At 44.5% G+C, this 17831-nt stretch overlaps 1 protein-coding gene across 4 annotated transcripts in view; it reads left to right on the top strand.

The window, feature by feature from the left end:
• Positions 1-330: 330 nt before the first annotated feature.
• Positions 331-17831, top strand: part of BAIAP2L1 (BAR/IMD domain containing adaptor protein 2 like 1) — a 79967-nt gene continuing 62466 nt past the window's right edge. Inside the window, exon 1 of one of the 4 annotated variants that reach the window (XM_036313769.1) lies at positions 331-639. In XM_036313769.1, coding sequence (XP_036169662.1) covers positions 589-639 — 51 coding nt within the window. In that variant the 5' untranslated portion in view covers positions 331-588. Of the gene's footprint in view, positions 640-2718; positions 2744-5011; positions 5051-17831 lie in introns of those variants that run through there. The other 3 variants (XM_036313770.1, XM_036313772.1, XM_036313771.1) reach the window with 3 other exon arrangements.

Below are 17831 nucleotides of genomic sequence, written 5' to 3'. Positions count from 1 at the left end.
CTCGGCCCAACTCACCTTCTCCCTGCCCACCCCTGCCGCTAGGCCCCGCCCACCGCCCACGCTCCCTCTGGCCGTCCCGCCCACCCAGGCAGCTAGGCCACGCCCACCAGGTCCGCTGTGCACCTCCCACAAAGCTCGGCCCGCCCACCCGGACGCCAGGCCCCGCCCACCTGCCACGCTCCCTCTGGCCGCCCCGCCCACCTAGGCCGCTAAGCCCCGCCCACCCAGGCTGTGTACCTCCCCGAAGGCTCGGCTCGCCCACCCCACCGCCTCAGGTAGGACAGCCTCGCCCCGCCCCTCGGCCCCGCCCCCGCCGCCTCAGGTGGGGCCGCCCGGCAGGGCCCGCTTGTCCAGCTGGCGTCGGGCCGCGTCTCCTTAGCTCCTCACGGTCTTCCCGCGGCGAGGCGGCGGCGCGGCGAGTTTTGACACTTGGGCGGCTGGAGACGCGCGCCGGCTCTCGCGGGCCCACGGCTGTGGCGGCGGCCGACTCTCGAGGGCCCCTCAGCCGCGCCCCCGAGCTCCCACCGCCCAGAGTCGGGCGGCCACGAGGCCCGGCCGCGCCCGCCCGCCCGCCCGGCGGCTGCAGCCATGTCGAAGGGGCCGGAGGAGGTGAACCGGCTCACCGAGAGCACCTACCGGGTACGCGGACCCGGGAAGGGGGCCGAGGGGCGGGGAGCCGGGGCCCGCCGTGGTTCGGGGTTTGAGGCTGAGGGAACGCGAGGCCGGGCCGGACGGATTCGGGCTTTTTCACCTTGGGGCGAGGAGGGGGCTGACTCCCCGCGGGAACCGCCGCCCCTCCCCCGCCCCGGGCGCTGGAGACGCCCGAGAAGCCCCTAGTTTGCACCCCGACGTATGTGGGGGGAGTTGGAGAAGGCGGGCAGGTCTGTGCCATTTCGGGGGCCACGTCCTGCTCCCAACGGCTCCTCCGAGGGCGGCTGCGCGGGGCGGGCGGAGCGGCGCCAGGTGCCGTGGCCGCGCCAGGTGAGCGGGGGGGGGGGGGGGGGGGGGCGAGGGGGGGAAGCGACGGGGCCCCGGACTGCCCCTCGCGCCGCTCCCGGCGACCCTCCGCTCCCCCCCGACCCCCCCCCCCCCCCCCCCCCCCGCTCCCCGCAGCCTCTCGCTCCGCGGGCTCTGACCGCCGGCGGTGTGGTGAGTCCCGGGTCCGGAGCAGCCGGGCGTCCATGGAGTTGACCGGACTTTAAGGAATGCTTTGGGGGTCATGCTCTTAAAACTGGCGTTTATTGTGGGAGAGTTTTTCCAGAAACACACAGACTTGGGATTCGTGGCCAGCGGAGGAAGTTTCCAGCGGTTCTCAACCTGTGGGTCGCGACCCCTGAAAATACATCCTGCATATCAGATATTGACATGACGATTCCTAACAGTAGCAACATGACAGTGACGAAGGAGCAACGAAAATGATTTTATGGCTGGGGCTCCCCACCACATGAGGGGCTGTATGACGGGGTCGCGGTTAGGAAGGTTGAGAACTTTAAGCGCTTATAGGTGGATTCCGGTGGAAATGAGATCCGCGTGTAATCATCTGTTCCTAATAGGATACAAAACAACTTTTGTTTTAAGTCGGCTGAGGCCCGCGGAGCTCCCCGAGACTTAGTTTTCCAAATTTCACTTGCAGTCATCTTCAGGGCCCACAGTATGGTCATTTTTATAGACTTTTTTTTTTTACCCCTAAAATGTGGCTTCTAGATTTGCAAGGTCTGCGTGAATTCCTGAAATAAGAGTTGATTGACTGTTGTTGGATAAGAATTTCAAAAGAGCGTGAAAATATATTCTTAATGGATCTTTGGAAGTTCAAAACAAAAATTGTATTTCCTTCGTCTGAATACAACAAACATGTGAATTACAATTTGTAGCCAAACACAGCATTTGGGGGCTCAGGAAGTCACTGTGACCAAAATTTGTTCCTTACTCGTGTGTTTCCTTTAATAGAGGGCATTTCGAAATTCCAGAAATGTGAGTGTTAAAGTTTAACATTTGTCCGGGGTTTAATGTTTGAATGTTCCTGACGATGGTGGGTCGGGGCCGGGCGTGTGGGGTCTTTCCCGAGGGTGTGAAGGAAACATTCTTCCTCTTAGACTCGGGGAGTTGCAGCTACGCTGATGACTGTCAGTTAAGTTTGGAAAAACTGTATGTAATTGAGGAATGCAGGCATTGCAGATTGGAGGCAGAGTCTAAGTTTCCACAGGGCCACGAAAGCTTTAAAAAGTGAGCCCAGCCGTAACCGGTTTGGCTCAGTGGATAGATAGAGCGTCAGCCTGCGGACTGGGTCCCGGGTTCGATTCCAGTCAAGGGCATGTACCTTGATTGTGGGCACATCCCCAGTGGAGGGTGTGCAGGAGGCAGCTGATCGGTGTTTCTGACTCTCTATCCCTCTCCCTTCCTCTCTGTAACAAATCAATAAAAAAAATTTTTTTTTTAAGTGAGCCCACAGATGCCCCTCCCCCTGCCTCTGAGAGTCAGGCGGCATCTTCCCGGTCCCAGTGGAGATAACTGGAGACAGGCACTCAGGTGCTGTCATGGGAAGGAACATGGCTTTGCTTTTTCCTCCCCGCACTCCCGACTTTCACTTTCAGTGGTGACTCGGTGGAGGGGCTGTGTACTCCAGTGCATTACCGCGCCGGCAGTGCCAACCACTTTGACCTGTGCAGTTGCCAAGGAACGAGCAGGAGGGGAGAAGTGCGGATTTCATAGTTTTGATTATATGTATTTGCAGATGTAAGGCAGGGTGAGTAATTTTCATATTTTGAAAGATTATAGCACTGAAGATCAGAGACCAGGACAGGCCTCGTGGCTTTTCCTTCCCAGGTGTTTTCAAACATACTGAAAGCTCACAGATGTCTTGATTTATTTTAATCACCATTTCCTCGTTCATGTCTTAGGATCATGGCTTTTTTTTTTTACGTTGAGATGGTGGAATACGAATTTACAGCTCTAGACAACAAATTTATATGTAATCTTTGTAGTGAATGCTGCTAGCTCATGCCTTGGCTGTGATAGAAATGCATAGTAAAATTTTACTTTCAATTGAAAGCCTGAAATTCTTTCACCTCCTGCTCTTGGGTTCTTGCTCCCGGGCCGCTTCTCCACTACCAAAGCTGAGAACAATTTAAGCCTAATATGGTAAAAAATCTACTGGCAGTGTTGATGAGTCTAGCTAGCTAGTTCTTTTAAAAAAGGGACTTCCTTTTATGTTACCTAGCAATCTACAGTGTTTTACTAATAGAACCAACCATAACTTAAGCAGGTGCGTTTACAAAAGCCACCTGCAAATGAGATTTTATGACTTGCTTGTATGGGTTTTAGGTGTTTTCTTTAACACTCAAATTTCTCCAACTTTGAAATAGAGGAATAAACTCTTAGAGAAAATGGGGATTATAAAGTATGCAGTGTCAAATATCTTTAAATATTTACACATTGCAGAGTTTTCTAAACATACACTTAGACAAATGATTGCTGGAGATCCATGCTAAATCCCAGAAGGTTATGTGTTTTACCACTTCACAAACAAATGGCATGATAATAAGCCCCAAGATGTCAAGTAATGTTGCTGTTGCCAATTAAGAATTAAATTAAAGGTCCCTCCCCTTCCCCACACTTCAGTCTATAGTATGCCCATAATTTGTAGCTTGCTAGTGACTTTGCATGGTTTTCTGATGAGTATATGCTTAGTTGTACGAGGAAGAAGTGAAGTTTTAAAAAAGCAAACGTTAATTAAGAGTAACTACAACCTTCCTAGAAGTTAGAACAGTTAAAGTCAGGAAGATGAGGAGGGATGGGTGTGACATCATTAAGGATTAATCTTGCTAAAGCAGCAGTGAAGGGGAAATGACACTTAAAAAAAGAAAGGAGGGGAGAGGGGACACAGAAGTCTTTTTTAAAAAAATATCACCTTCTCAGAGAGGCCTGCTCAAACAGCTCTTTAAAATTGCAGAAAACGCCGTCCATCTTGCAACCCTGCCTAACTGCCTTTCCCCCATAGGTCTTACTGCCATAGGGTCTATTTATTTATTTGTCTGTCTTCCCATGCCAACTAGAATGTGAGCTCCCAAAGGAAAGGAGCTTTGTTCTGTTGTACATAGTACAACAGGTCCTGGCACATAGTAGGTGTGCATGTGTGTTGAATAAATGGACATTTAGTAAGCACCTATCTTATGTTAGGCTCCCACCCTGCCTATAAACACTTTTTATAGAGTGTTTGTTTCATTCTAAATAAACATCAGCCCTTAGGGTGGCTATAGATTTTGTTTACCATTAAGAAACTGAGTCCCATGCCCTGGTTGGAGTGTCATCCAGTGCACCAAAAGGTGGTGGGTTCAATTCCCCGTCAGGACACATACCCACGTTTCAGATTTGATCCCCATCAGTGTGCTTGCAGCAGGCAACTGATCAATAGTTCTCTCTCACATCGATGCTTCTCTCCCTCCCTCCCTCCCTCCTTCCCTTCCTCTAAAATCAATTAAAAATATTTCCTTTAATATAAGAAAGAAACTGAGTCCCGAAGTCTATGTGTGACCAGTGTCCACATGCCAGCCTCAGTCCCTCCCATTTTTGTATAGTAATTTAGTTTTAGTGACTAACAAGTGCACAAAACAAATATCTTTTATAATTTGGTGATCTAAGATGTCACTAACATTTTCTGTCATTCTGGTAATTCATTGTCATTGACATGTTTTTTGTGGGTTGTTTTTTTAATAAGAAAAAGTACTTTTGTTTCACTGGGTAAAGCAAGCAGTCTAGGCATGTATACTAGATTTTGTTTGCTTGTTTGATGGTTTTATATTCTCCACTGGGGGAGGGGGAGAGTAAGTGAAAGTCCCTGCCTGGGTGGTGTCCAGTGCAGACCGTGCTGTACAGGTCTAGCTTTTGAATCTCTAAATTGCCTTTTATGTTCCTTGCTATAGCTTTACACAGTGCTTAATATCTTCATCTGTTCCCATCACACTTTCTTCAGGTATGCTGAAGATAAAAATGGGGTTTGCAGAAGCCCCGACAACTTGCTCTCGGCTCCATGGTGACTAAAAGAAGGGGAATAGTAAGACTCATGTGCCAGATAGTGGCAGAAGGGTTGCCAGGTATTGATATCAAACTGAACAGCCCAGTATTGTAGCTTTTTGTTTGGGGAAAATGGAAATACAAAGCCAAACAATCGATGTCTTTTTTAGTCATAACATTTTTTCTTGATTGGAAAGAGGTTTTAGAACTAGGATAACACGAGTGCTCTGCAGACAGAGCAGCGGCCTTTATTGTGAAGCCTGGGAGACTGGGACTGCTTGGACAGGTGACACCATTCACAAGTTTCGGGTTGCTTTTGAGTTTGTGACATTATGCCAGTATTGGGCATGAATTCTTGCCTTGCATTTCCACTGTAATGAGCCACAGGCAGACTTGCAAGGGAATCCTAATGTGCATGGAATTACAACAAATTGGATTTTTGTTTCCCCCCACCTTCCACACAGCTGTTTCTTCTGCAGTTCCAAAGTAAAAATGGCTCTGAAAGCAGTGCAAACACTAATTTAATTTAACCTCTGTTGTCATTTGAAAATATGTCTTTATTTCTAAAACTTTTTTATTGAGCTATAATAGACACATGGAGCCCTGGGTGGGTGTGGCTCAGTCTGTAGGAGTGTTGTCCCCTGCACCGAAAGGACCCAGGTTTGATTCCTGGCCCTGGTCGGGGTTCGTGCAGGAGGTAACCAATTGATGTGTCTCTCTCACATTGATGTTTCTCTCTTGCTCCGTTCCCCATTCTCTAAAAATCAATGAAAATGTCCTCGGGTGAGGATTTTAAAACAGACACACACAGAAAGGTGTGCTTAGGTGTGTATAGTCACTAAATTGTCACAAACTGAACACGGCTGTATAACCAGCACCCAGATCAAGAAGCAGACCATGACCAGCCCCTCAAAGTCCTTCATATACCCTCTTCCAGGTGCTACACCCCCTCCAAGATAACTCTCTTAACTTCTCACTGCACTAAAATTAGTTCTGCCTATTTTGTCTGCCTTCTCTCGCTATGTGTTTGTCAGATTCACCCATAGTATTGGAATAATTGTAGTTAGCTCATTCTTTTTGCTGTGTAGTAGTCCACTGTGTCACTATATCACACTTCTCTTGAGAGGCCTTGGGATAGTTTTCACACTGCTCCAGGCTATTATGAATAGTGCTGCTGTGGACATTCTAGTGTGTGTCTGATGGGCAAAGGTGTTCTTTCTCTTAGGTATAGCCATAGCATCGGATTTGCTGGGTTATAAGGTATTTGAATATTTAGTTTTGGTGCAAACTGCCAGGCAGTTTTCCAAAGCGATTGCATCCATTTACATTCTCACCAGCAGTGTATCAGAATTCCTATTACTTTACCTCCTCACCAAAGGTTGGTGTTTTCCTTCCTTTTTATTTTGGCCTCTCTGATGGGTGGAAACAAGTAAACACTTTTAATTAAAAGCAAAACAAACAAAACCATTTGCCCCGGGCTTACTGGTTGGACATTTGCAACCTTGGCAGGAGCCTGATCTCCACAGGGATTACTTAATGTCCAGAGACAGAGCCAGGACCTGGGAACATGGGCCTGTGAGAGGCCTTACAGCTGTATTCAGTAGGATAAAACATACATTTAATTTTCTTAGATTCTAAAACTGTCATAACTGAACACATCAAAAGGTTTGTGTAAGAGATGTTGGGGGCATAGATGTAAACAAACTGGAATGCTGGGAGCATATGGAGTTATGGTTAATTGAATTTTTTAAAATATATTTTTATTGATTTCAGAGATGAAGGGAGAGGGAGAGAGAAACATTAATGATGAGAGAGAATCATTGATCGGCTGCCTCCTGCATGCCCCCTACTGGGTATTGAGCCCAGGCATGTGCCCTTGACTGGAATCGAACCCGGGACCCTTCAGTCAATAGGCCGATGCTCTATCCACCGAGCCAAACTGGCCAGGGCTGGTCAATTAAATTTTATTGTTAATTGAATATTAATGAAAGTACCTTTCACTTTTTTTTAATATGACTTCTTGCAAATGTATGGTTTTTTAAAAGAATATCAGTGAGTTGCAGTTGAATCAAGAGGTTTTAAGGCCAATACTTTCTGAAGATGTTATTTTTTTGTGTGTGTTGTCACCAGAGGATATTTTCTTCCCATTGATTTTTTTTTTTTTTTTTTTAGAGAGAGTGGAAGGGGGTGGGGGGAGAGAGAGAGAGAGGAAGAGAGAGAGAGAGAAACATAATGTGAGAGAGACACATTGATTGGTTACCTCCCACATGCACCCAGACCGGGGCTAGGGATTGGACCCGCAACCAAAGTACATGCCCTTGACGGGAAATCGAACCCGAGACCCTTCAGTTCATGAGCTGACACTCTAACCACTGAACAACACCAGCCAGGGCGGAAATGTTATTTTTAATTGGCTCTTATCCCCACTTAGGTTGTACATGCTTGAGAACAGGTCTGCCAAATTATACTTCTTAGTATTTCCAACAGTCATTAATATTTTTAGGTATGTGTTTCGGTTTTAATCTGTTTTTTTAAACTATATTTTTCTCTGTGGCCAGAAAATTCCTTAAAAAAATTTTTTTTTAATTTCTTGATTTGCAAGAGAGAGAAACATCGATTTGTTGTTCCACTTATTTATGCATTCATTGGTTGCTTCTTGTGCCCTGATTGGGGATTGAACCCACAGCCTTGGTGTATCAGGACACAAACCAAGTAAACTATCTGGCCAGAGCTGCTGCCAGAAAATTTCCAAAATTTCTATGAATATTTATACTGCAAGTAAAAGTCACCTGGAAACCCACAACCCAGAGATGACAGTATTAACTTGTTGTCCCTCTTCCCAATATTTTTCAGTACATCTTTCCATGTTAGTCAGTATTCTATGCCTCATTTTGGTGACCACAGAACTTCTTTCTTCATCATAATTTATTTTATTTTTAAAAAAATATATTTTATTGATTTTTTTACAGAGAGGAAGGGAGAGGGATAGAGAGTTAGAAACATCGATGAGAGAGAAACATCGATCAGCTGCCTCCTGCACAACCCCCACTGGGGATGTGCCTGCAACCAAGGTACATGCCCTTGACCAGAATCGAACCTGGAACATTTCAGTCCACAGGCCAACGCTCTATCCACTGAGCCAAACCGGTTTGGGCTTCATCATAATTTATTGATCTAGTCCTCTATTGTTTGACATAAGATCGTTGCCAGTACTTCCTCTTAAGGCACTGCAGTGAGCATTGTTGCAGGTAAAGCTTTGCACAGATGGGTGGTGTTTCCTTAAGCTAGATTCCCAGCAGGGAATGTGAGTCAGAGGGTAGGTGCATTTTAAAGCATATTTGCTACACATTGCAAAAATCCCTACATAAAACATGCCCCAAATTATGCTGTAATCTGATTGAGTTCAGATGAACCTTTTCTAAGCCAATGGAGTAGAACTTTTCAAATCACTTCCTTTCCTGTAACCCATAGAGGACTTTTTTTAAAACAGGTAATAAAACATGCATATTATAATATATATAGTGGCTTGTGGACATTGGCCAGGAGAACATCCTCTTGGTGTTCCTGTCTACCACTATTGGATATCATTTCCTCTATAAACTTTGTAACTTGTAGATGTGTACAGAGTAATTACAGCTCTGTGACCTTTCAGGCCTGTATACTTTTGTTATTTTCTTCAGCCTGGGTTCTATACTTCTATTTATGTTTTCCCAGACCTTGAGTGTCTTTCTAGTTTATCATGTTTTTAGGGACTGTGTTTTGATTTTAACAGCTGCCTCAAACCTTTGTGGATAAAGCTGAGGCATGTATAAAATAAGATAAAGTGTTGCTGGTTTCTCTCTTATTCAAAACTAAATGAAAAATATTCCAGAATGTGTTTCCCAACCCAGGGAACAAAGTAAATGAGCACCCCACGAGACCTAACCAAGGGTTCACTGTGGCCTTCTGTTCTAGGGCTACCTGTGCTTTAGAGAGAACAGCGGGCAGGGGAAGATGCCCTCAGGTTTGCCACTTTATTTATATGGTACTTTGGAGGTTTAAAAGTCCCTAAACAGTAGCAATTCCTTCACTAAAAATATCAAAACATCGTGGTGGTTTACTCTTGGGTAGGGTTGAAGGAGACTTCTCACTTATGGTCTACCTTTTGGAATGTTTACATTTTCTTTTGTGAGTGGATGACTTTTATAATGTTTACGTTTTTTAAAAAAGCAGAAGTTGATATAGATATATATTCCATTTTAGTGGGCAAAAGGTTTTAAACACTAAACTAAAATGTGCCCTTTTCTTTCTCTGTTTGCCAAATTAACATTTCAAAGATAAACCTAGTTTAAAATCCTAACCGTTTTCCCTTAATTATTACTTGTGGGGAATACATTTTTAACATTTACTCACCTGAGGCTGAATGGAGCAGAAAAAGAATTCTAAACTGAGACCATCCAAATTCCAGTTCTTACAGTTATGTATTTTTTAAAGGTCTTGTTCCTGACGTTACAAGCAGCTGCATCCTTGAAAGGTGCAAAAGAAGTAGTAACAGCCTGTCAAAAGTAAGAAGGGGCAAAAGTTCAGGTGATTAGAACACGTGGCCTAGAGTAAACATGAGATGGATTGGGTTTGGGGGTCAGAGCAGATTTCAGATGATGAGTCGACAGCCAGGCACCGTAAGTGCTGCTCTTTGGCCTTCCCCTGTTCTGGGTTATGAGAAGGGAGGCCCCTGCTTGTAGGGGGAGGGAGAGGAGTACAGGAGACAACCTTGGTCTCTTTCGTGTGGCTGTCAGGTGCAGATATCCGAGACCTAAGCTAACAGACCAGTTCATTTCTGGCCACAAAAACTCAAGTGACAAGAGAAAATCAGGAAAATCATAATGATAATTCCTTATTTAAGTGTTATGATTTTTTGTTATAAAACTTTAATGGCGTTAATAGACTCATTGGCATATTTTATCACAACATGGGCTTCATTGTACACTTGGAGCAGCTTAGGTGCCAGACACCAGCTACGTCTGACATTACTGAATAGTTCAAGGTGTGAAACCCACTGTAAACATTGTTCCTGACGGTCCAGTTGTGCCCTTTGAGAAGACAACGTCTTCAGCTAACCAATCCGGCCTTTATGTTAGCCCACATTTTTTTTATGTACTTGGTAATGCCATATTCTTCCTCCACGTGACCCACTGTGCTTCAGTTTTCTCACCTGTAAGTAAGATGATAACAGTACCCACTTCATGTCGCGGTTGTGAAGATTGGACATGATAGAACATGAAAGCACTTAGAATAGTGTGCTAGCCTTCAGCGTAGTGGCCTGTGTTTGCAACGCTGTAACCACCACAAGAGCACTGATTTTCATCTGTTTACTGCTTATCCCTGGTATCTTATCCCCAGGGTGACTGACGCAGAGGTGGAGCTGAGTAGATATTAAAGAACAGTGTTGAACAGTTATTGGCACACATTTTTCTCTCTGTCAATGAGCTCTCCATTCCTTAAGGGGTGTGTGTGTGTGTGTGTGTGTGTGTGTATGTATTTAATCATTGTGCTGTTGCATTGTAAGAACTCAGAAATACTTGTTGAGTAAATACTGAAGCGCTATATGTATCACACAGTTGTAACTAAAATCCTCACCTACTCCATTGCTGGTGGGACTAAGGATAGCACTCACAATAATAGCTTCCATGTTTTGGGCACCTGTTATATATGTGCCTAGCTTACCACCTACACTCATTCTTTCTGCATCTGTTCTCTTTTGTGTCACAGCTGAGCCAAGCAGTGGGGGTCACCACTGGGACCCACGCTGGGAGAAAGACAGTCTGTCCTTATCTACCATTTATAGCTTATGATAGGACAACAGTGCCAAATTTTAGTGTCTCCAGCCTTTCCCCTCCACGGTGGCCTGCTCAGCATCATCCTCCTCACCCTCTCTCCTAGAGTTCTTTGGACTTTATTTCGTCTTGTAATGGAAGTATAGGAAGAAAGAAGGGAAATTATAATATACGTGTGGGTTAAGTTCATGAGGAGTGTCTTAGGCAATTTGGAAAGTTGGATGTATGAGAGAAGTAGATGAGAGACAACAACAGAAAAGAATGTTGGAAATTTTGATTCCCCTGACTGATATTTGAGACATATAAGTAATGAACTTGCACTATTTTAAAATTATTTTTGCTGTTTTTAACAGACTGTATGGGCTGTGATTTTAATACAAAGCAGAATGACCCATCTCCTGGGGTCTGGTTGAAGGAAGTGTTCTAGAATTTCTGGATTACTCCAGATACTATTATTTGAAAGAACTAGTGAACTAAAAAAGAAGAAGAAAAAAGAATGTCACTTGCTATATGAAATCAGCAGTTTACTTTGATCTAGTAAAATTCCTCTTACCTAGCAGGTACTTTGGGGCGTTCTAAACAAACGGTTGAGCACATGAGACATTCTGTCCCATAAATTCATTGCTCTGTTCCAGGGCACACCTTTTCAAAGCAGTTGGGCAGGCAGGAACACTTAGCCAGACAGTCTGGTGTGCTCCATAGCCTTCAGCGTGTGTATCCTTTGACAGCTATTTAAAACCAGGAACTAAACAGTTACTGTGTCCTTAGCATAGGACATTTGTCTGTGATAAAGTTATGTATTTCTAAATTATATTCAAGTAATAGTAACGGTGTTTGCATGTCTTATTTTCGCTACATCAATCTGGATCGCCTTGGGCTTTTTTCTGCCTGTGTCCCTATTAGACTGCATTTTTCAAGGGCTGGAACCCTTTCCTCATTTATCTTTGTGTTCTCTCCATCCAGCATAGGGCTGGGCTTGGGCTCTCTGTAGGTATACTACAGTAAAGATTGAACCAGTGTATGTTGTTTCAAAGGCCCAAATGTGAGAAGGGTTTTACAGAGTTAGTGGAGTGAGACGTAAGTGCACATAATATCTAGTACTTGCTGTAATCTCATCCATTCATCTCTCCCCTTTCCCCTCCTCCCCCTCTCTCACACATACAAACACGCACATTCACACAGGAAAATACCAGAAAAGAGATTGTGATTGTGATTGAAAGTTATATAGCAGTTGTCCTGGTCTGTAGCTAGCTATAAGAAGGACTATGCTTCCACTCTTTCAAATAAGAACATGTACCGCTACACACCAAGCAAAAATGGATACTTGTATGGTCATAGTTGGAATTTCAAGAAGTGGTTTTTACTTCGATCTTACTATTCCCTCTCTCTGAAGTTCAAGGTCCAAAAATTGCTTGAATTCTGAGACAGGTCCCCACATCCCCTGGCCAATGAAAGCCAGTGTGGCCTGGACGTTGGTACAGTATCTGATAACCTCCTAATTGCTAAGGCTAGGAGCACCTGCTTTCAGCCCTCAAAGCTTTCTTGGCACTTCCAAGATATAGCTACATAGAGTTAGAGAACACGCTGGCCCCTGGCCCCAGTGTGATTGTCTGCATTTAAACTACAAGGAAAAGTGGTTTCAAATGATCCCACCCTCAGACAACTATAAAACTTTTGTCTCGAATGAAACATTCTAGTGTTAAACTAGGTTCAGACCATTATTTTTTCTTCAGGTTACTTTATCAGCTGGTCATGAATTCAGATTGCCCATAATTTGGTTCTCCCTCCACATAAAAAAAAAATTGAAAACCTATATTCTTACACTAATTTACTGGGTGGGACAGCTCTGGGACTTAATTTTTCTAGATTCACTTGATAATTCCATCCAAAAGGTTTGAACCATTATAAGACACACACCCTTACTGTTCCCCACCAGTGTGTTGGTACCTTTTTGTTTTGCTTAATTATGCTTTTGCTTCAGAATAGTTCTTGCTGCCCCAATGAGTAAGGGATAGGGAAAGCGGAGTTTGTCACAGAAATCTTTTTCTTTAAACAATGAAATAAAAGGTCATGGAGATGTACTTTTAGTAATGTATCTTAACAGGTGGCAACACATACCTTTCCAGACAATCACACTGGTTCTCATCACTTGGTTCTTAAGAAACTCAGGATCCAGTCAGTGTTTTCAGAATTCTCTGAGAATATTCTAGGAGAGGAGAAGCCCAAAGAGGTGGCCCTGTGCTTGCTGACCATTAGCCCAGTGGCTTCTCATGCTCGGGTCACATGGGAGGGATGGAGCCAGGTAACCCCATGGGGCTCAGGGCTTCCTCTCTAGCATGCCCTCTGCACTCTGAAGGACCACTTTGGCAGAAATCATTTTTTTTTTTTTTTTTTTTTTTTCTAGGGCGCCGCGCCGCCAAGGCCCAGCTAAGATTTTATTTTATTATTATTATTTTTTTTTAATTAAATCTTTATTGTTCAGATTATTACATTTGTTCCTCTTTTTTTCCCCCCCTAACTCCCCTCCTCCCAGTTCCCGCCCCACCCTCCGCCCTCACTCCCCACCCACTGTCCTCATCCATAGGTGCACGATTTTTGTCCAGTCTCTTCCCGCATCTCCCACACCCCTTTCCCCCCCAGGAATAGTCAGTCCATTCCCTTTCTATGTCCCTGATTCTATTATAATCTACAGTTCATTCTGTTCATCAGATTATTTATTCACTTGATTCTTAGATTCACTTGTTGATAGATGCATATTTGTTGTTCATAATTTGTATCTTTACCTTTTTCTTCCTCTTCCCCTTCTTAAAGGATACCTTTCAGCATTTCATATAATCCTGGTTTGGTGGTGATGAACTCCTTTAGCTTTTCCTTATCTGTGAAGCTCTTTATCTGACCTTCAATTCTGAATGATAGCTTTGCTGGATAAAGTAATCTTGGTTGTAGGTTCTTGGTATTCATCACTTTGAATATTTCTTGCCACTCCCTTCTGGCCTGCAAAGTTTCTGTTGAGAAATCAGCTGACAGTCGTATGGGTATTCCCTTGTAGGTAACTGAGTTTCTTTCTCTTGCTGCTTTTAAGATTCTCTCTTTATCTTTTGCTCTTGGCATTTTAATGATGATGTGTCTTGGTGTGGTCCTCTTTGGATTCCTTTTGTTTGGGGTTCTCCGCGCTTCTTGGACCTGTAAGTCCATTTCTTTCACCAGGTGGGGGAAGTTTTCTGTCATTATTTCTTCAAATAGGTTTTCAATATCTTGCTCTCTCTCATCTTCTGGCACCCCTATAATTCTGATGTTGGTACGCTTGAAGCTGTCCCAGAGGCTCCTTACACTATCCTCGCATTTTTGGATTCTTTTTTCATTCCGCCCCTCCGGTTGGGTGTTTTTTGCTTCCTCGCATTTCAAATCATTGACTTGATTCTTGCGCTCCTCTGGTCTGCTGTCGGGAGTCTGTATAATATTCGTTATTTCAGTCCGTGTATGCTTAATTTCTAGTTGGTTCCCCAATATAAGATCGAGGGTCTTATTAGTTTTCTTGTAGATCTCATTAAGTTTATCGGCAGCTTCTAAACAGTTCTTGAGAGACCTTAAAAGTGTGGTTCTGAACTCTATATCTTCCATGGACAATTTTGTCCTGTTTCTTTGTCTCCGCATTTTGTTATGCTTCCTTGGTGCACCCCCTAGTGGTCTTTGTTCGCAGTCTTATAGTTAAATCTTGATTGTTGTAGCTAATTCCAGGGAGGGTTTGACCTCCAGGCCAAGTGGCTATGAGAATCAGCTGTGTCAGCAGTGAGAGAACTTCTGTCCTCTAGGGAGGTGCTAATCTGGCGTTTGCCTGAGGCTATCCGGCAAATGCCTGTGTGCAGGGCTTGGGCGGGGCGGGTCGCACAGGATCAACAGGGTGGGCCGGAGAGAGCAGTTATGGTGGCTCTCAGTCCTGTCCCCAGGGGCTCTGCCTCTCTGAGTCCCAGCACCCGCTGCAAAGCTCAGAGAGAAAGCTGCACTCGCTCTGACCGAAGCCAGACAGTCCCGCTTCTCCCGTTTGAGTCTGGGACCCTAAAGACTCGCCCGGATCTGGAGCTCAGAGTCTGCGACTCCCTCCCGATTGAAAACGCCAACCGCGCACTCCGCACCTCAGAATTTGACTTCAGCACTGCGCCTCCTCTGGGTGTCCGTATGCGTTTCTCTTTCCTCCTAGTTGTAGGACTTCCACTCAGCCAGCGTTCCTGTGGTTCTGGGTGATGTCCCTTCCGTTTTTTGGTTTCACTTTTGAAGTAGTTGTTCAAAGCAGCAAACTCCGGCGTTAACCTATGCCACCATCTTGGTTCTCTCAGAAATCATTTTTTATAAACCCAAGCCTGGGTTATGGATAAAGAAAGGAAAGGAAGAATGAAGGCAGAACAGTGTTTAAGCCGCAGTGGAAGTTTCATGGAGCGTTATCTCTGGGGGCTAAAGATTTCCTATGAAACTGCCTTAGAAGGACACAGTAATTACCCAATTTTTTATTTATTGCCTGGAGACACATTTGCCAAGCTCCTTCCCCAATCATAGCTGGGAAGACAACTGCTAATCCAGCAGAGATTTGTCTCAAAATAGCTGGGTTATCTTTTTCTACTAATGGGTCCAATTGATTTTCATGGGAGGAGGGGACGTTGCTGCAAACAGCTATGTGGGCATAAATGCTTTGCAGGCCAGTAGCACTTTTCAGGCAGGTCCTGGACCAGTCAGTGTTCACAGAGGACATTGGGTGACCTGCATCTCAACGTGTCTGGCTCTTCTTGGGGCAGGCTAGGTAGAGGCAACCTAGGAATGAGCAGGCACACAGCTCCGTGGCATTCCATAGCAGTAAGGATGTACAGCAGGGATGGGGAACCTTTTTTCTGCCGCGGGCCATTTGGATATTTACCAGGGTATAATGTCATTCAAGGGCCATATAAAATTATCAGCTTAAACATTCGTCTTCTATATTTGGTCAGACGTTTCATTAACTCACCCCTAATGCCTTGGTAGGGCCAAGCTAAATAATTTCAGGGGCCTTATATGGCCCGTGGGCCAGACATCCCCCAACCCTGATGTAGAGCCTTAATTCTCAGCAGCCTGGAACATTCAACAGAGCCAAGGCTCTTTGTTATTGCTGTGTGTGGGGTTTTTTTTTTTTTCCTTTTTAGAATAAAAGAAATAGCTATATTGAGGTGTAATTTATAAACCGTAAAATTCATTGGTTTTAAATGTACAAGTCAGTCATTTTTAGTAAATTTGCAGAATTGCGTAATCATCACCACAATCCAGTTTTATAACATTTCCTTCATCCCAAAAAGGTCCTTTGTGCCTATTAGCTGCCATTTCTCATTCTCACCCCTAGGCAATCACTAATACATTTTTAGTCTCTATAGATTTGGCCTTTCTAGACATTTCGTAAAAATGCAGCCACACATGCTCCTTTGCGACTGGCTTCTTTCACTTAGCATAATGGAGTTCATCTGTGTTGTAGTGTGTTAGTACTGTATTTTTCATGGCTGAATAATATTCCCTTTATGGATGTACCACATCTGTTCACCTTTTCACCAGTTGATGGATATTTGAGTTATTTCCAACAAGGTATTTTTTTAAGGGCCATATTACTGACCAATACCTAAATAATTTAAATGTCAACTTGGAAAAATGTAGAGTTAGGAAGCAAAATTCACAAGGAAAGCCCTAGCATTTTTTTTATTTTTTTAAGGCCATTATGCCTTCATAGGTAGAAGGCAGAACCTTGCAGCTTTTGTGACCCTTGGTTGGAGCTGTTACTTTGAGCTAAAGAAGTAGAAAGCAGTGGCCTCATTACCTCATCCCCGATTTTCTAGGCTAATTGGCCCACTGGGTCATTGTGTCTGCAGCAGTGTGTTCAGATGAGAGGAAGGTACATCTTGCGGCGGGTTCATCTGTGAGCGTGTACATTCCATTTCTTACAGTCCTGCTGCTGATGGGGCACTTTGGGGTCAGATGGTCCAGGCACTGTTCTTGATGTTGGATGTGCAGTGGTCCTTGGCCTTGGTTTACATGTGGTTCCTACTAAAGAGAGTAGACAGCAACATCATGTGAGTAGCCTTTTGAAAAAAAGAGAAGCAAGGAACTACTGGAAAGGGGTGGCTGGAGCTGCTACCATCCGAGGGAGGAAGAGAGCTGAGGAGGTCTTTGAGAGCTGAGACCCAGGTGGGTGGGGATCTAGAAGAGCCTTCTGGCAGAAGGAGAGGGAATAAAAAATCCCTGTGGGAATGGGGTTGGCCTGGTCTGACAACAGCCCGGAAGCCGTTGTGCCTGGAGCACAGTGATGGGCCTGGAGAAGGGGTGGGCACAGCCCAACCTGCTTGATTGCAGGTAATATCCAGGCTTTTGGTGCCTCTTCCACCCTGTTGTTACCATGACAAAAGTCACTAGTAACATTAATCTGTGATAGACATGAGAGCTGAGGGTAACTTACACAGCCATGCGGTGCTTAGTGACAAGAAACATTGTGAGAAAGGCATCACAAAGCAGTTTAGTCCCTGTGTGAACATCAGTCACAAGGCGTAGATGGTACAGCCTACGACACACCTAGGCTGTAAGGTATAGCGCACTGCTCCTAGGCTATAAACCTGTGCAGCATGTTACAGTACTGAATACCAAAGGCATTTGTAACACAATGGCAAGTATTTGCATATCTAACCATAGAACAGATATAGTAAAAACACAGTATAAAAGATAAAAAGATACACCAGTATAGGGCACTTGCCAGGAATGGAGCCTGCAGGACTCCTGCAGGACTGGGTATTGCTCTGGGTGAGTGGTGAGTGAGTGAGTGTGAAGGCTAGGACAGTACTGCACATGATTGTAGGCTTTATAACACTGTGCACTTAGGCTACACTAAATTTATTAAAAATAGTGTTTTTCCTTAAATAATAAATGAACATTAGCTTCATGTAACTTTTTTACCTTTTCGAGTTGGGATCCATGTTTGAACCTTTATTTTTAATATATATTTTTTAT

The sequence above is a fragment of the Myotis myotis genome, unplaced genomic scaffold (assembly GCF_014108235.1).
Source record: "Myotis myotis isolate mMyoMyo1 unplaced genomic scaffold, mMyoMyo1.p scaffold_m19_p_6, whole genome shotgun sequence".
Taxonomy (NCBI): Eukaryota; Metazoa; Chordata; class Mammalia; order Chiroptera; family Vespertilionidae; genus Myotis; species Myotis myotis.
Note: the sequence above shows the minus strand (reverse complement) of the source record. Positions and strands in the feature narration are given on the sequence as shown.